The sequence below is a fragment of the Aricia agestis genome, chromosome 3, assembly GCF_905147365.1.
Source record: "Aricia agestis chromosome 3, ilAriAges1.1, whole genome shotgun sequence".
Lineage (NCBI taxonomy): Eukaryota > Metazoa > Arthropoda > Insecta > Lepidoptera > Lycaenidae > Aricia > Aricia agestis.
This window is the reverse complement of record NC_056408.1, coordinates 16,029,652-16,050,390: the sequence shown is the minus strand read 5'-3', so window position 1 is coordinate 16,050,390 and position 20,739 is coordinate 16,029,652. Positions and strand designations below refer to the sequence as shown.

The 20,739-nt window shown below is 38.6% G+C and overlaps 3 protein-coding genes across 3 annotated transcripts; 1 reads left to right on the top strand and 2 right to left on the bottom strand.

Moving 5' to 3' along the window:
• Positions 1-1,963: 1,963 nt before the first annotated feature.
• LOC121740243 (ATP synthase mitochondrial F1 complex assembly factor 1) lies at positions 1,964-3,561 on the bottom strand. Its single transcript, XM_042132882.1, has 4 exons — positions 3,144-3,561; positions 2,564-2,885; positions 2,369-2,464; positions 1,964-2,170 (listed from the first exon to the last, which is right to left on the bottom strand). Exons 1-4 carry the CDS (start codon positions 3,395-3,397, stop codon positions 2,003-2,005), a joined length of 840 nt encoding a protein of 279 aa, XP_041988816.1. The 5' UTR covers positions 3,398-3,561; the 3' UTR covers positions 1,964-2,002.
• Positions 3,562-5,430: 1,869 nt separating this feature from the next.
• LOC121725532 (cyclin-dependent kinase 2-like) lies at positions 5,431-9,292 on the top strand. The gene is made up of 4 exons (XM_042112536.1): positions 5,431-5,638; positions 6,842-7,040; positions 8,109-8,381; positions 8,851-9,292. The coding sequence occupies exons 1-4, from the start codon at positions 5,523-5,525 to the stop codon at positions 9,226-9,228; spliced, it is 966 nt and encodes a 321-aa protein (XP_041968470.1). The 5' UTR covers positions 5,431-5,522; the 3' UTR covers positions 9,229-9,292.
• A 9,172-nt stretch (positions 9,293-18,464) lies between these two features.
• LOC121740524 lies at positions 18,465-20,386 on the bottom strand. Its single transcript, XM_042133256.1, has 2 exons — positions 20,210-20,386; positions 18,465-19,571 (listed from the first exon to the last, which is right to left on the bottom strand). The coding sequence occupies exons 1-2, from the start codon at positions 20,384-20,386 to the stop codon at positions 18,465-18,467; spliced, it is 1,284 nt and encodes a 427-aa protein (XP_041989190.1).
• Positions 20,387-20,739: the final 353 nt, after the last annotated feature.

Below are 20,739 nucleotides of genomic sequence, written 5' to 3'. Positions count from 1 at the left end.
CGGGAGAAGATGCGTCGGCACTCTCACCACAAAGGAACTGAAGTTGACCTTGTGGCGAGACTGCAGACGTTCGACCCTCAAGTGGAGGGATGTCTTCTTACTGATGTAGTTCACGACGTCCTCGACCTCCATGGACCAGTGCAGGCGAGATATGTACAGGGGCGTCGCGGGGACCTCGCTCCGCATATAACCTTGGCCCATAGACTTATGTCTTATACTGCGATGGAGTTTTGGAGGGATCACAAAATAGCACGATCCTTGGCGAGCGTGCGAACTCGCGAGTTTTAGCGTTGGCCCCAATGATATTCTACTTTGAGTTTATCATATTATATCATTGGTTGGCCCTAAAAGCTATACTTACTTACCCATTTTTTATTATGTAGGTACACCTGCATACATTAAACACCTATAGGTAGGTACTGATGTCTGATGCACAGTGCATAATGCACTTGGAATTTGGAAATTGGAATGCACTGTGCATTCCAATTTCCAAATTCCAATGCCTGTTTTTCTTTTACCATCGTTTTTACCACAGGTTTTTACATTATTCAACAGTCTGAAACCATAGTATTCCAGGGGATTCAAGTTGTAGTCAACAAGACCTGCCAAGACATTAAAAAAACATTTTTCTATTTTCAAACTTGGAGTATTGCTTGTTTTGGGTTTTGGTATCAACTGGGTATCAAGTCTAGAGAAAAGTTTGGAGAAAAATAACAAAGAGAATGTCACATACTTGGGTCACATTAATGACCTGGGTCAAGTAACAAGTTGCAGTTGGGGTCAAGCACAAATTTTAGATATTTTCCTGTTCTGAGGGTCAAGAGTCAAGTTTTGAGTTGGTTTTGACCAAAGCTTTTGACACTTCTGAAAATTCAATAAAAACTTGAATGATTAATATTAAGGGCTTCTTCATCACTTGCTTATTTTGAGCACGGAAGCATATGCTTTAACTAAGCAGTTACTGCTTTCGAATACGTGTGCGGTGTGTGCATTGCTCACCGCACACGTATTCGAAATTGCTCAAAATAATCATACTTATTTCGAGCATGCTTAAAAATTTACAGGCGTGCGATTTTTGAGCATGCTTACTGGGGCGCGGGCCTTGGTTCACTTTTAAGGAGATTGGACAGATTTGTACTTCGTGGTAGTATAGATCAGTTTTTCTCTTATAATAAGCATTAGAAGCAAATTAATTATCGAGTTCAAACAGCATGCTTGTTTTAAGCATGATAATATAAGGCTAAGCATGCTGTTTTTGAGTAACTGTACCTTTATGCTTATCTGTGAGTATTGTTCAGGATCATAATGATGGAAAATAACGCAAGACGCAAAAGAAAGAAAAATAAAAACTTCGAAAAAATAAGAAACAAATTAAATATCGCTGTTATCAGTAAGGATGGAACAAAAAATAATAATGCTCCTGTGATAAAAAATAAGAACCCTTCTATTGAAAACCATTCCATACGCAAAAACGCTGTACAGACGAAAAGAATAATAAGATCCCCTGACTCAAATACAAAATATAATGCTATAGGAAATAGCTTTGAAAATAAGGACCAAGAAATTAAACATTCTGATGACATGGTTTGGAATATTCCATATGGCCCTGGAACTGGTGATATGGAAACTTTTATTAAATTTTATCCACAAAAATATTCTGTAACGGAAAGGAACAAGGAGTTAATGAAAATAATATCTTCATATTTAGTAGATGATGTTAAAGATAAAATAAGTATGTATAAAAGTAATATCTGTGTTAATCAAAAAGAAATAAAAAATACACATCAAATTCAAAATTATTCTCAAAGGAAAGAAAATGAATATTATAATCATATACCTACACCAAACAAAGATATGCCGTTTTCACTAGAAGATAACGAAATATCATGTTCTGAAGATGAAGTAGAAGAATCTCCTATCTATACTTACTACCCACATAGGCTTTATCAATAAAATAACTATAAACTATGAATATTTTATTTATCCATCTCTACCAATAACTTTATTCTAGTTTAATATTTTCCAAATCAGCAATCAAATCCATATGCTTAAATGAGTCGGGGCTTTTTGTGAATGTTTTAAGCAGATTGAATTTTGATTCATCTTTGCCATTGTAGTACATTTGAAACTGATTGGCCAAGCACTGAGCTTCTTTTCCATTGAGGACATTCTGAAAAGACCATTGACATAAGAAACTAGAAAAGACAATAATATGATTAAATATAGGTTATTTCAGACCATGGATCCATAACCTAGTTAGTGTATACTGTAGTTCTTATTTATATTTATTACATGCTAATTAGCTAGGTAATCAAGTATTTGTTGGAACTGGTCATATAATGTACTACAAGGAAATATAATTTTTTACCTTATCATATTCACCACGCATGAGCACTAATCCTTTATCACTTAGCTCCGTATAGTGGACCATGGTTAAACATTCAGGTGCATTTTCTTTGTGTACCTGTAAAATAATGTTGGTATTTAAATGATTAAAAGTTATAAGAAGCTTGTTAACAACTAGAAATAAAAATGATTACTAATATAAATAAATATGTATTACCTGGAAAGCCAAAAGGGGTGTAAAGTGAACTGTGTGGCCATAATTTTGGCACATTATGAACTCATAGCCCTGTGATCTAGGTAGAGGAAAAAGGAAAGTGGGATGTTGTCTCATGTTTTCAAAAATAGTAGTAAATAAATCAAATGGAATTGTAGCGGATATTACTTCTTTACTCTTGTGATACTCTTCCCATATTAGTTGGACTTCTGATGCATCCTTATCTTTGACTAGTTCCACCTTAAATATTTCCTCAAGCTTCTTGTCTTTTGCACTTATATCAGCTTTAAGTGATTCCTTTGGATTAAGGACTGAAGAAAACTGTCTGAAAGTTTTATTTAGTTTACTTAAATCAGAGATATATATTTATTCCTCTATGCTTAAATTATTAAATAAATTATTATTTTGCATTATACGCTATAACCAGAAAAATAATGTGATTAAATGCTTTAATTAGGCTATAATTTGGTACAAATTACTTACCTTTTGAGATGGATCTAGAACATAATAGATTTCAAGTTTTAGTAACCAAATCATAACCAAAAAGTATATAGCCAACATAATATAGCCAAATGGATCATACCTTGTATCAACAGAGGCAAACTTCTTCTTTTTCTCTTCCTCTTTCGAGCTCTCCGCATTTTCTACTCTTTTAAGAAACTCTTCGGGTGATGTTTTTTGTAGCACGGCTATGCGATCAGCATATTTTTCATAATACGGGTTCTTTTGCAATTTTTCAATAGCCTTTTCACACTTTACATTCGACGTCATAATTTGGCGTACAGTGATGTTATTCAAACGCAAAACGCCCTTTGCTACTTTTAACGCTACTGCCATTAGGCACAACTTTTATGTAACAAAAACCACTTGGTAGTTTTTACAAGCCACAGAAAGAAAGAAAGAAAGTCACATAAATCAGCTGTTGGTTGAGCTAAAAATATGTCAACCACAGATTTTGCACAGATTAATGTAGGCAAGTAGCCATGGAGGTATTATCTCGGAACAATAATTAAGTTGTTCCTAGGGTATTATTCTATGTAAGTAGCAATGTCAACGATGCATCAACGATGTCAGCTGTCCTGCCAAAAATTTGACAAATATGACAACGGTTATTTTTTTTCTTATTATGGCACTTCGGCTTTATAACCCAGGGCTTCATAATATTATCGAATACCAGAAATAATATCGTTACGTACAGTTATTTTCATACAGAGTCTTGTAGGTCAAGTGTGCGCATTTAAACTTTGATGCTTTAAAAACTTATATATTATTAGTACAATGAAACAAAACTGTGTTAATTTGTAAGCCTGTTTATTTGTGACCAACTTAAACACAACAATTGTATTTTTCAGTAGCTTATATTTTAGAAACTTCAGAAAACAATAACCCCTCCATTTGCGTATTTTTACCCCCGTATCGGGGTATGTGTACGCAACACTTTGGGTGAGTGTACCAATATCAAAATATATATATTTTAGAACATAAAGAATATTATTTTATAATTTTTATTTGTAAGTACTCATAGTTACTTAAAGTAATCAACAAAATCGTCTTAAGTCAAAATATTATGAGAACAATTTTCACTTAGAAATATTTTGTTACTTCGTCATGCACGTCATGTAGGTACTTAATACAAAAAAAGTCGTGTGCGGAGCTGGTGGACTGTTTTTGCCACCAGACTCCACAAAAGCTTCATTCAATCCAATTTTCAGTCGGTGGTTCAGAATACTGTTCGCCACATCCTTAAGTGTGCGCAGAAGCCTTGTCCCTTAACAAGGCTTCTGCGCACACTTAACCCAAAGCATAGGAACAGAGTTATACGAATATCGTTAATTCCTGCATCATCATAATATCCCAAAACACTGACAAATAACAAACTGGATATTGTGTTGCATTCGATAGCAAAAAGCTTATTTAGAAAAAAAAATACATGACTTTAAAAGATTACGCATTAAAAATTACAAAATATCGTAAATATTTGAGCAAAAATCTTCATATATCTGTTAATCCAAAATGGTGCGCGCGCAGCCGTTGGGGCACGAGCGCTTCGTAGGGCGTCCTGTCACCCTGTGGGTTATTGAAGAGGGGGGTTGCCGTGGTGCACGACGTTGCCAGCTCAACGCTGGCAACGACCAATCTCATTCAAATTAATCTAGAAAAAAGGGATGACACTATGATGTTGCCACTTTTTAATTTCATGACTTTTTTGACAGACTGTATTAGGATTGTGTAAATAAAGTTGTCAATCATTAATGTCAAAAACAGAAGTTTTGCCGGGAATGTGAATAAAGTATGTTGTGATTGTGACTTGTGAGTTGTGACTTGTGTTATCTGGGTTTTTAACATAGACTTATAATATACTGTGTAATATTGGTAGGATATTAACTATCGTGCACAAGAGAGTAGGAAAGTGATGCAATATCTAGAAACGTGTTATTTTGTGTTCCCACCAAAACTCCATCGAAAGTTTCAGTAAAGCGTCCTTCGTCTACCACTTTACTGAATCGACCGACTTGACTTTTTGACTGTATTGACTTTTACTTAGACTGACTAGACCTTAAACCTGACAATATCATAGAAAAACGATGCGGTTTTCCCGCCATAATATACTCGACTCGATACTGGCCATGGTTATATAAGCCGTGTTCGTTTCATTTTTTCGCAGCTTGGCAGCTGACTTTCAACTTCATAATTGAGTGTCATGTTCTAAAATACCAATAAAATACTAACAATTTCAGTCAGATTTTAGAACATGACTGAATATGCGCATGCGCAATGTGCATTGAAAAACGAAACGAACACGACTATACCCGAAGTGCCATAATAAGAAAAAAATATGTCAAAAACTAATGTCAACACTCAACTGTCAAACGACGGCAGATTTCTGTAGCTGATTTTTTCCGGTTCATTTTTAGAAATAATGTATGATAAATGCTGGAATAACTAATTTTATGGATATAAAATGGAGAATTTCTCCAGAGTTGAAAAAATTGGTGAAGGCACTTATGGTGTTGTGTACAAAGCAAGGGATAGAATCACCGGGAAAGAAATTGCTCTAAAGAAAATTAAACTAGAAAAGTAAGTTTTGGCGCGAAATGTGACAGCTTTGTCAAATCTTTAAACTAACTTCCTAAAAAAATATTTAAAGAAATGTTATAGGATGACTGTTCGAGTTGTTTTATTAAAGTTATAAAATTAAAATCTTAATTAAAATAATGTCTGAGAAATTTGATTTCTTAAATCTTCGCCTTCTTTCTGAAAAAAATTGAAACTACAAGACGTATGTAATATGTATGTTAAAATTTATTAACTTGCATTGTATTATCTTCAATTAGCTTTCCGAAAATGTTCTAGGATTTTATTTACATTAAATGCATGTAACTAGAGGGTAGATTGTTTGAAAATGATTTTTTATATTTTACTGGCACAGAAAACTTTTTGCATAATAAGGAAAGTCCATTAAAAAAATCAATAAGTACTTTATTTTACTGCAGCCATTTAAGCCTTGGATTTTAAATCCTATGACTCTTATGTACTCTCATTTTATGTATTGTCTGGCAGAAACTCCTTTCAGCGGTAAGACTGTCTGTTTGTACAGATTCTTATATTGGTGTATAATAATAAATAGTAATTTAGTTTAGTTTTGTACAAATAAAGAATTTTCTATTCTATTTTATTCTATGTGTATGATATTGAAAGTATGCTTTACATTTTTTATTTAATAATTTAGTATAGAACTAAGATTATAAAAATAATACACATAATGTAAAGCTTATAATATAGATTCTTCCTCACTGATTAAAAAAAACAGTGTGTAAAGTCTGCCTAGTACAGCTATCCTCAACTTGCAGCCCGCTGAGACTTTATTTGTGGCCCGCGTAATGTTAAACCATTTTGAAATTCACACCCACCGGCAAAATAATGTACAGTTGTCGTGAATGTTGTGAATTTTTTTTCCTTTTTTAAATCGTTAATTTTGAAAAACATTATTTTTAACCCTAAAAAATTTTGTTGCGGCCCGCGATAGTAAGACCAAAACATGCTTGTGGCTCGCATGAAAAAAGGGTTGGGGACCACTGGTCTAATACCATCGCGTCTGGGTATCGCAGACACAACACACAATTTTCTATTGTTATGCGGCACCCGGGGGCCGCTTGGGAGTTGATGAGTTAAGTGACTTTCTAAAAACTGATATATTATCAGTTGAGGACAAAATATTGTATAATATCTATGTCTGGACCTAACAGGCCCGTTTTTAACTTTTAATTATTTAATTTTTAGTGAACCAGAAGGTGTACCATCTACAGCGCTCAGGGAGATATCTGTTCTGCGGGAGTTGAACCATCCTGCTGTTGTACGTCTACTGGATGTTCTCCTCGCTGATGAGACTAAGCTGTTCCTTGTTTTTGAATTTCTTCAAATGGATTTGAAGAAACTGATGGAAATCTCTAAGGGGCCGTTAAGATTAGATCTTGTGAAGGTAATATAACTTTTTTTTACTATTACATATAATTATGATGTCCCACTGCTGGGCAAATGCCTCTCCATCTTTTTTGGTCTTTCATAGTACTCTTTCTGTATTTATGTAGTAATGTAGCTTTAAATCCTAAATTGTGCTGGATGTTTCAGCTTAAACGTTTTTTTTATTAAAATAATAATAAAACCGGCCAAGTGCGAGTTGGACTCGCGGCCAAGTGCGAGTTGGACTCGCCCATGAAGGGTTCTGCAGCAGCAATAAGGTTTATTTCTATGAAATTAAACGGCTTTTGACTTATTTTTATATTTCAGTTGATTTAATGAAAGTTAAATTAAGGTTTACCATTTATGACATATAAAAAAAACTACTTGCTAGATCTCGTTCAAACCAATTTTCGTTATTAGTTTTTATAGTAATGTACATCATATTTTATTTTTTTACAACTATCATGCCCTTACTTTTGAAGTTAGAGGGGGGGGGGACACACATTTTACCACTTTGGAGTCTCTCTCGCAAACTGTTCAGGTTAGAAAAAAATGATATTAGGAACATCAATATGATTTTTGAAGAGCTATCCATAGATACCCCACAAGCATAGCTTAGATGAGAAATTTTTTTTTTGTTTCTGTTGATACCTATCGGGACCTCTAAAATTTTTAATAACTTTTCAATTTTTGTATCAAAATATTAATGCGGTTCACAGACTTCATCTACTTACCAAGTTTCAAAAGTATAGCTCTTATAGTTTTGGAGAAAAGTGGCTGTGACATGCGGACGGACAGCCAGACATGACGAATCTATAAGGGTTCAGTTTTTTGCCATTTGACTACGGAACCCTAAAAATGTAAACATGTTACAGACTTAAAGTTTGTTTATAATTTAGTTAAGAAAGAGAATAATTATCCGGATATGGTTCATCTTATGAAAATGAGGCGTATTAAATAAATAAATAAAACTTTATTTGAGACTAATTTTGTCCATAGATTTGTTAGTGACAGTTAGTAACAATTAGCTTGTATTAAAATATTTTTGGTATTTATTATTTTATTTTGTGTATATGCCTGTTTTCAGAGCTACTTGCGTCAGTTACTAGAAGGCGTGGCATACTGTCATTCGCGACGAGTGCTACATCGCGATCTCAAACCACAAAACCTACTAATAGATACTGTTGGACACATAAAACTTGCTGACTTCGGACTCGCCCGTGCATTCGGTATCCCAGTTCGCGCTTATACACATGAAGTGGTCACGCTTTGGTATCGCGCGCCGGAGATATTATTGGGCGCCAAATTTTATTCTACTGCTGTGGATGTCTGGAGTCTTGCTTGCATTTATGCAGAAATGGTAAGAACTTTTAGCCGATTGGCTGGTTCTCTACTCTTGTCTTAGAATTTTCGAACATTTTTTTTTTATGAAATAAGGGGGCAAACGAGCAAACGGGTCACCTGATGGAAAACAGCTTCCGTCGCCCATGGACACTCGCAGCATCAGAAGAGCTGCAAGTGCGTTGCCGGCCTTTTAAGAGGGAATAGGGTAATAGGGGAGGGTAAGGAAGGGAAGGGAAGGGAATAGTTGAGGGTAGGGAAGGGAATAGGGTAGGGGTTAGGGGATTGGGCCTCCGGTAAACTCACTCACTCGGCGAAACACAGCGCAAGCGCTGTTTCACGCCGGTTTTCTGTGAGAACGTGGTATTTATCCGGTCGAGCCGGCCCATTCGTGCCGAAGCATGGCTCTCCCACGTATGAAAACATAGTCTACATGTCTTAGAATTTTCGAACATAGTGTACATAATTATATTTTTGTCGTTTTATAGGCAAGCGGGCGCACTCTCTTTCCGGGCGACAGTGAGATCGACCAGTTGTTCCGCGTGTTCCGGGCGCTAGGCACTCCGGGCGGGACGGGGGAGGAGGACAGCGTGTGGCCAGGAGCGCGGCTGCTGCCAGACTTCCGCGCTGCCTTTCCGCGCTGGCCGCGGCGGGACGCTCGACTCCTGCTGCCCACGGCCGTTCGCAACACGCCTCACGCAGCCTCGCTCTTCGAAGGAATGCTACGATATGAGCCCAGCGAGCGCATCTCTGCTCGCGCCGCCCTGTCACATCCATACTTTGCGGACGCCCCGCTTACACCCCCAGATCTCCCTCCAGACATTCCACCTGATCCCTGCTCAGATCCACCACCTCTGGGTCTTTGATATAATATGTGGGTTGTTTTAATTTTAAATTATTGTATGTCAATTTATAATAAAATTATGTCAATACTATGTGCTGCATTGTACAATTTCCATTCTATATCCTTATTTAAATTTAAGTCTTGCTTATGTCATGCATATCATGCACACAAAACACTTCCTTACAGAATTACTCCTACCGGAGCTCATGCATCACTCTAATTTAACTTTGTAATTTGCTAATATTAAAGCCCTCCGTAACCACAACACAGGTACCACATATATAAATCTTTTAAAAATCATTTACTGCAGCAGTTCCGCCAATATAAAATTGACTACAGGACCAATATTCCGAATTCTCAAAGGGGTTAAGCAAGGGGACCGGCTGTCTCCCAAACTTTTTACGAGTGTTCTCGAAGAAGTATTCCAAAAGTTAGCAGTACCATGGGAGGCAAGAGGTTTTGTGGTCGGCGACAGGCCACAGCAGAAGGCTGACAAACCTTCGGTTTGCCGACGACATCATACTATTTGCACCTTGTTTGTTGTTGTGCAAAGCATGCTTGAAGACCTAAGAACTGCAAGCCTCGAGGTGGGATTAGCGATAAATCGGTCCAAAACAACACATGAGGTTGTGGTGAGAGTCCCGACGCACCATCTACCGACCTTCGAGAAGGAGTTCTGGCCGATTGGAGTCGTCTACAGGAGGTTCCGAGGATGACTTCCGAACACGTCGCGCCCCACGTCGCAGACAATACGTGGATAGTGTTTTAGTGTTAGTGTTAGTTTTTAGTAGTGTCCGACCGAAACTAATTTTTCAGCCGAAACCGAACTTTCGGCCTTACTCTCAGTTTCGGCCGAAATTGAAACCGAAACTGGGTAAAACATTCAAAATTATAATTATTTACTGAAATTTATTGTGTTTTTTTTTTAACATAAATTACAACTTTTTATATTAAAGAAAAAGTACCACATTGAATTTTTTACTTTTTGCGATATTTCTTAAAATAAATATTATTAATCTTAGACTCGAATATGTTCCCTAGAAACTGTTTAATACTATAATCCGTTCCTTTATCTACTAAAATCCGTTTTTTTATACGATTCCAAGTAGGTGCGATTTCACCAAAGAAATTGAACGCACTTAGCGCACACTAAACCGGTTCTAAAAGTATTTAAACACGTTTATAACAGATATGAGAAGATTATAAAATCCATTTGAAAAAAAAAAACGAGATTTACATCCCTGTAGGAACACATTTAATGGTGAAATCCTCCCTTAGACATTAACGACGTACTACTGAAAACACAATCAATTGCATTATATAATTTTTATGGGAAACATGGACATGACCACGGTCGAAGTTCAAAATGAAATTACTGAGCAAACTTGCAGTTGCTCCAGAAGGCGTTTTGCCACTAATCCTGAAAAATATGTTGAGGTAAACCTCTTTAGTGTAAGATGGTGTTGGCCGTTCAGATTTTAGAAGATGTTTATTTCCTATGTTTTTGATATTTGACACCTCGTTAGTTTTGAATGTTCCGTTGATTGTCTAAAGAAAACCAATATATGATTTACTTTATGTACATTGCTTTTTATTAATTTCACAAAGTACTTCATTCCACCGGAGCCGAATTAGGATAGAAAACGACTCCCTGTAAAAGGTTATGTGCCCAGAACGTAAGAAGTACTAAAAATATTCATTATGGAATTAAGTAAAATGCAAATCTCAAAGTTGGATGGTACTAACTGGGTGCAGTGGCGATACAGGATGACTGCACTACTGAGAGGTATGATGGGCTTATCGATATTGTGAATCGTAAAGTTAGTAAGCCAGAGAAGCCAGCAATCAACAGTGGCGATGCTACTGCTGCAGCGGCAATGGCCGAATACAAGAAGAATTTAGGAGAGTACTTGAAACTAGAAAGTACGGCTCTTTTATTGATTACGAACAATATTTCCGATGAAGCATTAGATAAGGTGATCAGGTTTTCAAGTCCAAGTGATGTCTGGGATGAACTACATCGGCTATATGACGGCGTGAATGATGACCGTCTGTATCACGCCTGTACGAGCCTATTTCAGTTAAAGATGGACATCTCAGACGACATTGCGACTCATGTATCCAAAGCGAAGAATTTGTGGCATAATCTAAATCAAGAGCTAGTTAAGGCTGATGATGGGAAGGAGCTGCCAGAAATACTACTTATATGCAAGATTTTGGATACATTGCCGGAAGGATATTTTTCCTTCAAGTCGAGTTGGTTAATGATGTCAAAGAAGGACAAAACTATAGACAATCTGACCAGTCAGCTTTGTGCCCATGAAAGGGCCTTGACGACAACCTCCAAGGAAGATACTGGATGCGTGTCAAGATCCACTGGTGAAGCTTTGATTGTTGACCGTACGCGAAGGTCTATAAAGAAAAAACCCAAAGCGTTTAAGTGTCATGGTTGTGGTGAAGTTGGGCACTTCAAGAAGGACTGCCCTAAAAAGGAACGGCGCGGAAAAGCAGGAATGACCAACATGATGGCTGTGCTGGTCAACGTCATTGATTGTAACACGGATCGGGATGAGTGGTACGTTGACAATGGCGCCACACATCACGTTACAATGAGAAGTGACTGGTTCCAGGATTTCGAGCGTTTCCAAGAACCACACATGGTAACCACTGCTGATGGGAAAGTGGTAGATGCGCTAGGAAAGGGTTCGATTCTTATGCAGACAAAGAAAAGAACATTCTTAATGAATGACGTGTGGCTAGTTCCGAAAGTCACGAAGAATCTTTTTTCGGTGCTCTCAGCACATGATATAAACACGGAAAGTTTGTTTACGTCACAAGGCACTACTTGCTCATTTAGCATTAAAGGAGAATTGTGCGTGACTGGAAGTAGACAAAAACATGGCGGTTTGTACAAACTGAACTGTAAACCGATTCAACCCAAGAAAATAGTGATGTTGAATGCAATTGATACGTTACAGCTTTACCACGAACGTATGGGTCATCAGGACAAACGCCATGTGAAGCGAGTAATAGAACGAGAACTTGATGTAAAGGCAAAGGACAGTGGGAGTCTATGCGAAGGATGCATTTTTGGAAAGACACATAGGAAGAAGTTTGGTGTCCGAGAAAAAGCTGTCAGTCCAGGAGAACGCATTCACTCTGATGTATGTGGTCCATTCCCACCAAGTTGTTCGAAGTCTCGGTATTTCGTTATATTCAAAGATGAATTCTCCAAGTACCGTTACGTGTACATCATGAAAAATAAATCGGAAGTACCTGAGTTACTAAGTCTGATGTTAGCAGATGCGAAGGCAGCAGGTCACCGAATTAAGGAATTTCTGAGTGATAACGGAGGCGAATTCGATAATGAAAAAGTACGTAAAGAATTGGACAAGTACGGAATACACCAACGGTTGGTTATGCCTTACACGCCTGAACAGAATGGCATTAGTGAAAGGGAAAACCGCACAATCGTGGAAATGGTTAGAGCAATGATGTATGCACATGAAGAACTTCCTCAAGTTTTATGGGCTGAGTTGGTGAAGACTGCGGTTTACATTTTGAACAGAACATGCCCAACTTCTGTGGAAGATAAATCCCCATTCGAGCTGTGGTTTGGTAAGAAACCACAAATTAAACATTTGAGGATCGTCGGTTCTACGTGCCACGTGCATATTCCCAAACAAAAAAGGAAGAAAATGCAGAAGAAGGCACAAAAGTGCATCTTTATTGGCTATGACAACGACGATGGGTACAAACTTTGGAACAAGGAATCAAACTCTCTGGTACGATCTCGAGATGTCACATTCGATGAAAGACCCATAGAATCAAAAATTGACTCCGATGGTTCACAAGTGGAGAAAGATTTGACTGACCTGGAAGTTCCTTTATATGTTAGAAGGAAATCTACCTCTAATACTGATGTGAATGAGGACGTACTGGTTGAGAGGCACAGAGACATATCCCAGGAAGAAAGCCAAGACGCTGTTGAAGCCCCTGCTGCCAGTGATGAGGTAGAATTAGGAAATGTACTTCCAGAGATGCCAGATGAAGATGAATCTATTGAATTAGGGGGGGAGAATGAGGAAAGAGATGAAGAACGAGTCAATGAAGAAAATGAAGGGGAGATCATTGAGGAGTTAGCAAGACATGAGATGCGCTTAAGAGACCGCTCTCTCCTCAGACGCCCTGGTAAATTCAATGATTTTGTATCATATGTCGGTACAGATTCCTATGTAGAGCCTAACACGTACAAGGAAGCAATAGCCTGCCCTGATAAGGAGTTGTGGATTAAAGCTATGGAAAGCGAGATTGAATCCCTGAAAGAGAATAAGACATGGATTCTAGACAGGTTACCCAAGAATCGGAAAGCTATTCCATGCAAATGGGTTTATAAGGTAAAGCAAAACCCTGATGGTACAGTCAGCAAGTACAAAGCTCGACTAGTAGTAAAAGGCTTTCGACAAAGAAAGGGAGAAGACTACGACCAGACTTTTAGCCCTGTAACCAAGATGGCAACAGTCCGAGCGGTATTGAGTATTGCAGCTAGTGAAGGCATGAAACTAAGTCAGTTCGATGTTTCAACAGCTTTTCTTTACGGATCTCTATCAGACGAAGAAATATATATGAAGCAGCCAGAAGGGTATGATGATGGGACGGGTCGAGTCTGCCTGCTAAAGAAAAGTTTATACGGTCTGAAGCAAGCTCCTCGTTGTTGGAACAGGACTATTCTGGATTTCTTCAAGGAAATTGGCTTTGAAGTCAGTGAGGCAGATCCATGCCTCTTCAAAAGAGACATTGGATACGAAAAGCTGATAGTGGCTCTCTATGTCGATGACGGGCTGGTCGCTGGTACAAGTGAATGTGTAATTGAGAAGTTCCTTGAAAAACTAAAAGAGAGGTTCAAAATTACAACGAAGGCAATCTCGTATTTCCTGGGAATAGAGATAGAAACCAGAGAAGGTGGTGATATAAGAATCCACCAGACAGCCTATGTTAAGAAAATTTTGAAACGGTTTGGAATGCAAGAATGCAGGCCGGTATCCACTCCGATTGTTAAAGAAGAAGTAGTTCAGAAACCAGAGAAGGACGACGACTTTTTTATCAGGAACTACAGGCAAGTGGTTGGTGCACTCGCATATCTGATGGTTGGCACTAGACCCGATATCGCATACGCTGTGAGTGTGGTCTCCAGAAAACTAGAAAATCCCACTCCAACAGACTGCGTAAAGTTGAAGCGCATTCTACGCTATCTGCAGTATGCACCCGATTTGGGAATACTTTATAAAAGGAATTTTAAAAGGGGTAACATAGAATGTTATAGTGACGCCGACCACGGCGGAGATATTGCGACAGGAAGATCTACTTCTGGAGTTCTATGCCTATATGCTGGTGGAGCAGTATCGTGGCTCAGCCAGAGGCAACAAAGCGTTGCAATATCTACCACAGAAGCCGAGATAGTCGCTGCCAGTGAAGCAGCAAGAGAAAGCATTTGGCTAACTCGTCTTATTGGTAGTTTGGTAAAGACGGAAGGTCTACCTGTACTGTATGTAGACAACGAGGCAGCTGTACGTCTTGCTGAGAACCCTGAGTTTCACAGAAGGACAAAGCACATACGTATTCGGCACTTTTTTGTACGAGAGCTAGTGGCGAATGGAACTATAACTGTGAAGAGGATCAGCACTGAGCTGCAGCTGGCAGATATTTTTACAAAGCCTCTTGCTAGGACTCGGTTTAAACATCTGGCGAACTGTCTTGGCCAGCACATCTAGAGAAGGTGTTGAGGTAAACCTCTTTAGTGTAAGATGGTGTTGGCCGTTCAGATTTTAGAAGATGTTTATTTCCTATGTTTTTGATATTTGACACCTCGTTAGTTTTGAATGTTCCGTTGATTGTCTAAAGAAAACCAATATATGATTTACTTTATGTACATTGCTTTTTATTAATTTCACAAAGTACTTCATTCCACCGGAGCCGAATTAGGATAGAAAACGACTCCCTGTAAAAAAATATACTGAGGGCCGCAAGAGTGAAGCTTAGCGGGAAGTGGGCTAGATAAGATTCTAGCAGGGTAGGAACGGTCTAAGAGATTGCGTGTCCGTAGTTAAAAGCTAATTTTAAATATTTAAATAAAACGCGTGGTAAAACGAAAACAGTGAGGTGAGATGATTTACTAATAAATCTCACAAGATATATGCTATCTGACAGTCAAACAAAATTCTTAAGTAAATAAAGTTCACACGCAAAATAATCAATTTATCATAGCATTTACTAAATCACTTGTTTGGGAAACATTGTTATATTGTTATATTATGTAATAGCACGTAATTTGCCAATAGGTTTGTATATTAAGGCCCAGTAGTCCCTAAAATTAACAGGTCGATGTCTGTCAGTACGAATATTGACGTTAAGTACATTAAAATAACATTCATATCAGCGCGCCTTCTACAGTGGCGGTTACGCGCTCGCCGCGTGCCTTGATAATAGAAAATAGGAGTAAAAACCTTTTGTTTTTAGTATTACAAAAATCAAATATATCAAATCGTTTATGTTAGATTACGAGTTTACGACACATATACCTAATACATTTTTTGTTTTTTCTAGAAAGTGTGTAATTTAGCCATAAATGATTTAATTATGAAAAACAGCGTTATAACAGTCATCTTTGAGATATTTTTCTATCGAGCAGAATTTTTCAAATTGTGTACTGATATACCTTTGCGTATAGGAAATTTTCTCAATTTTAAAACGGTACTTATTTTATACTTAAATAATGACATTTCCTTTACTAAAAACGTGATTTAAAAACCTATTTTACGTAGTATATAAATAATCATGCGTTTGTCGTAGAAATAAAATTCAATAATATAATTTCGATAAAAATAAGTTCAGACAATTTAATGAAAATAAAACGAAGTGCTAATTTCTGATTTGGGACTAATCTGGAACACAATATAATCTCAAAACTAAATAAATAGATGGTGGCGAACTGAGCCGGGGCGTCGCTGGCAAGCAAGCACGTCGAGCTAACTGTGAAAAGTTTCGGCTATATTTTGGCCGAAACCGAAACTAGATTTTTTGGCCGAAACTGGCCGAAACCGAAACCGAAAGTTCGGTCGGTCACTAGTTTTTAGTATAATTGTATGTATGTTAGTCTATAAGGTATTTATAATATGGGCCAAGATGCCTGAGTTAAATAAAAAAATAAAATAAAAACTATAAAAAAAACGAAATATAGCAAAAAACTTAACCTTGATTGGTCGAGGTAGACGGGCAAGAAATACACTGTCGACGAGTACATCTACTTGGGCCAGGCCAGCTAGTCTCTTTTGAAGTTTTGATAACAGACAAGGGAAGGAAGTCGATCGACGAATCGGAATCGGAAACTCCTGGAAGAGCTACTGGTCCATGAAGACGCTGATGAAGCGAGATTTACCAATCTCCCTGAAACGCAGACACGTCGACATATTGTGTATTTTACCCGTCCTTACTTACGGTGCTCAGACCTGGTCATTGACCTAGGCCGGTATAAATAGTAGTAGTACTCAAGATGCATCTCGGTCTCAAGCAGTGGCGTAGCGTGCCATCTCGGTGCCCGGAGCGGGTGACCCATTTTGCCGCCCCCATTCTACAGGGTGATTTTGAAATCTTAAACCAAATTTCAACAGTGGCTTCTACTCATGATACTGAAAACTTGCACAAAGAAAAAATTTTTTGGACAATAAAAAAATTTGAACTTTGTATGGAGATCGGTCAGCTGATATGTCAAGGCTCCATACAAAGTCCAATTTTTTTTTTTCAGAATTCAGCAAAGTTGTAGAACAAAAGTTGTTCAGTATCATGAGTAAAAGCCACTGTTAAAATTTGGTTTACGATTTCAAAATCACCCTGTATAGGTCCTCAAATTAAATTAAATTTCACAGGCAATGAAGTATCTTTTATTGAAGGTAAAATAGGATGAGCGATTTTACAAGCGGATTCTACGGGCCTTTTGAGCAGCGAAGTCAGAAATAACTTTGTCAAAATCAATATTTGCAGCCAATTCTTGTTCAATCGACAATATAGCCAAGTTTGATAGTCTAGCGGAGCTCATAGCAGATCTGAGGTAATTTTTTATTAGCTTCAACTTCGAAAAGCTTCGCTCACAACTTGCAACACTAATCGCCAAAGTCAAATATATACGAATCAAGATGATTATATTTGGAACCGAAATTCCGAGATTCAGTTTTTGAATGAACTGGAGGAGCTCCAGTGGTCCTTTACCCCTTATATTATCTTCCTCTGATTCAGAACTGGCAACAAACTGCTGAAGACGCTTCCGCTCCATCTGAAACTCGTCTTTGTCGATGTCTTCTAATACATGGGAAAGATCACACTCGTACTTGCTGTCCAAAAGATTCGCTGGCGTCAAAAATCCGAACTTGTCCGATATTTCTTGAATTTGCTGGAATCGAGTCGTCATTTCTTGAATGATCTTGTCAAATGATGCGAACACCTCTCGACGGAGTTCCTGCTCGTGAGACAAAGCTGCATCTTCAAAAGATTCATCATCATGCATGCGTCTTTTCCTGCGAATTCTTCTCGTTTTTAGTTCGATTCCGAGTTTTTCGCAGAGAGTCTTAGCAAAGTCGATTGCGTCTTGGACGAAACGGTCTCTACTTTCCACTAGGAGGGTTTTTAAAGCGCAGAGTTTCTGAGTACACTTATCGACACTTAGTCCTCGTTGCTGCAGGTAAATCTGTGCGTCATCTACTTCAGGTAGCACTGCAGCCCAAAAGCCAAGAAAAGTTAGGAAGTTAAAGGACTGCATGGCTGTCAGGAGAAGACTGGCTCCTGATCTTGTTTCGGAAGTTTGAGATGAATCTGTTAATTCTTCCAGTACCTCAAGAACTAACTCAAACTTATTTTTAAGCATCTTGACAGCTACATGTCTAGCGCTCCAGCGCGTTTCAGTGACTCGTTTCACTGCTTGACCTGTGACGGCAACCAAAGCGTTCCATCGAGCAGTTGATGCAGAAAAGAAGGCAAATAGCTTCTCCAGAGTTCCAAAAAACGTCACGGAATTCACTGATTCAGAAGCAGCGTGTACCCCAGCCAAGTTTAGTGAGTGGTTTGTGCATGCAACGAATGTAGCTTTCGGATTCAGGGCTTTAATCCGGGCTTGAACTCCATTGTGGATCCCTGACATTGTGGCAGCATTGTCGTAAGCCTGTCCTCTCAGATTCTGTATGTCCAGTCCGTCTGATGTTATCTTCGCGATTATATCGTTGCTGAGATCTTCTGCATTTTTTCCTTTTGGTTCAAAGAAGTCGATGAAAGATTCAACCACGGCGACTTTTTTCGCAGAACTTGGCTCATTTGGTCATTGTGGGAGATGTCTGGTGTACTGTCGAAGATTACGCAATAATATTTAGCTTCTTGAATACGACGGATGATGGTGGATCGAACTTGCTGTCCCAGTAAGTTTATAAATTCATTCTGGGTTTCTGGAGATAGATACGAAACTGGGACTCTTGCTCCCAGCTTTATCTTTGTCAGGTGTTCCATTAGAAGAGGGTCATATTTAGCTAGGAGGTGCACTAACTCCAGAAAGTTCCCGCGATTGCCACTATCATCTCCTCGAATGTCTTCTCGATGTCCTCTGAAGGCCAGATTCTGTTTGGCTAAGAACTGGATAATGTTCAGCAACCTGTACAGTACATCCCTCCACTTCTTCACCTCACTTTCGAAAACTTCTTGTTGTTTCTGATCGATGGTTGCTTTACGGTTCAGGCGAACTTCCAACTCCTTCCATTTCAAGAAGCTCTGCTCATGGCCCGGGCTATTTTCATGGTCTCCGATTCTTGGATTTAGCTTCCACCATTTGTTGAATCCTTCTTCAGATGCGAAGTTTGAGTCGGAATTGCCAAACAGCTTGCAACAAAAACAATACAAGGATTGCTTCGAAGGCGAGTACACCATCCATGTTCGGAGAACCTTTTCGCCGTTAGATAATGGTTTGTAGAACCACTCTTTGGTTAGTTTTCGGGTACCGCCTTTCGTTGAAGTCCCTGAGCGAACAACATCGGCAAATTTGCAATCGATGTGCTGTACTAAGTCAGATCCGCGACGTACTAGAAGTGTTCTGACTTCGTCGGTCATAGGAGAAGGCCAGCAACCTACATCGTCGAGATTCACATCTTTGGCTTCGGCAGGAGCAAAAGGCACGATTTCAATTATGTCTTTTTTGGCAACATTCACTTTTTCTGCAGGCTTATGACTAGATGCTTGAGATACTTCTGGTGAGTCGATTTCGTCTTGACCCTGCTCTGTGGTGGGACCAGAACGACTTTCAACTGCGACGGCAGGCACGTCTTCTTCTTGTTCCTGTAAAATAAGTTATGTATTCCCATGAATACAATAAACATCCCCTAATATAAAATTTCATCCGATTTGGTTCAGCGGTTAAGGCTCTAGAGCTGACAACTGAAAACAGATATACTAGTACATACGCACATACATACATACCTACACATTTTGATTTTTTTAGTTTTTCGGACTCGGTTAACGATATACACTCGAGAGCAATGAATCCGGGTCAGGGCCGCCCAAAGCACCTTAAAGAATCCCAAAAATCTCGGAAACTAAGAATGCTAGATTGATGTAATATATTGTGTTTATTAGATCATATAATACTCTCTAAATAACAGTAACTATATCAAGCTAGCACTCCCAGTCTCCGAGACTTTTAGGATTCCCCAAGGCGCTCCAAGCGACCCCGACCCGGATTCATTGCTCTCGAGTGTAGATAGAGAGAGAACCTATCCCAATCAAAATCTCAACTTCGATTTTTTTTACGATTATAAATACTTCCTCTATACTTCGTTCACTAGAAAGTAAAAATTACAACCTTGCAATTTATTGCGACCCAACCCATACTTGTTATGTCTAAAATAAGTAATAACAGGAGTAATTCTAGACCACGCACGATTCTAGATGGAAGAATCATATACCTAGGTACTTACACTGGAATCACTTCCGCTGCTGCAGGATGAGGATGCCACCGAAGACGTTAACGTGGCTTTCGAACCAGAACTGGAACTGAAATATTTCAGTAATGCACCTTGAGACTTCTTCGCATCTGCTTCTTTCTTAGCCCTTTTTTTGCGGAATTTGGCACCGCTTTCTTTGACTCTTTTCATTTTCAAAAACTAGTTCAAAGGTTGGGTGAAGTTCTAATGTTTAGTTTTAGAAGATTCAACAGTATTTAAACGATCGAAACACAATCGAAATGACTTTCGTTCCGAATCTGAAACTCTCGCGAAACAAAAATAATGCGTGATTGCGTAACGGTACTTCACGATGCACTAAATTCTAAAACAAACATAAACAAAAACAATTGCACGTGGCCAGCGCGCGTTGTTGCCGTTCCGTTCCGCTGATGCGATGTGCGAAAACAGGCAACGTCGCATTGTGCGTGCTGTTGCTGAGCGAATTCTTTATAAGTAGGTAATATCAATAATGGATGATGGAGGATACTGGAACAGGAACATAG

What these genes read in the sequence shown, in the direction of transcription:
- LOC121740243 (XM_042132882.1), bottom strand. Translation starts at nt 3,397, where the DNA reads ATGGCAGTAGCGTTAAAAGTAGCAAAGGGCGTTTTGCGTTTGAATAAC. An exon ending in TTTGCCTCTGTTGATACAAG is followed by an intron (nt 2,886 to 3,143) that starts GTATGATCCATT and finishes TAAAACTTTCAG; the next exon opens with ACAGTTTTCTTCAGTCCTTA. An exon ending in TGCGTGGTGAATATGATAAG is followed by an intron (nt 2,171 to 2,368) that starts GTAAAAAATTAT and finishes TGGTCTTTTCAG; the next exon opens with AATGTCCTCAATGGAAAAGA.
- LOC121725532 (XM_042112536.1), top strand. Translation starts at nt 5,523, where the DNA reads ATGGAGAATTTCTCCAGAGTTGAAAAAATTGGTGAAGGCACTTATGGT. An exon ending in AAGAAAATTAAACTAGAAAA is followed by an intron (nt 5,639 to 6,841) that starts GTAAGTTTTGGC and finishes TTTAATTTTTAG; the next exon opens with TGAACCAGAAGGTGTACCAT. An exon ending in CTTGCATTTATGCAGAAATG is followed by an intron (nt 8,382 to 8,850) that starts GTAAGAACTTTT and finishes GTCGTTTTATAG; the next exon opens with GCAAGCGGGCGCACTCTCTT.
- LOC121740524 (XM_042133256.1), bottom strand. Translation starts at nt 20,386, where the DNA reads ATGAAAAGAGTCAAAGAAAGCGGTGCCAAATTCCGCAAAAAAAGGGCT. An exon ending in GCAGCGGAAGTGATTCCAGT is followed by an intron (nt 19,572 to 20,209) that starts GTAAGTACCTAG and finishes CTTATTTTACAG; the next exon opens with GAACAAGAAGAAGACGTGCC.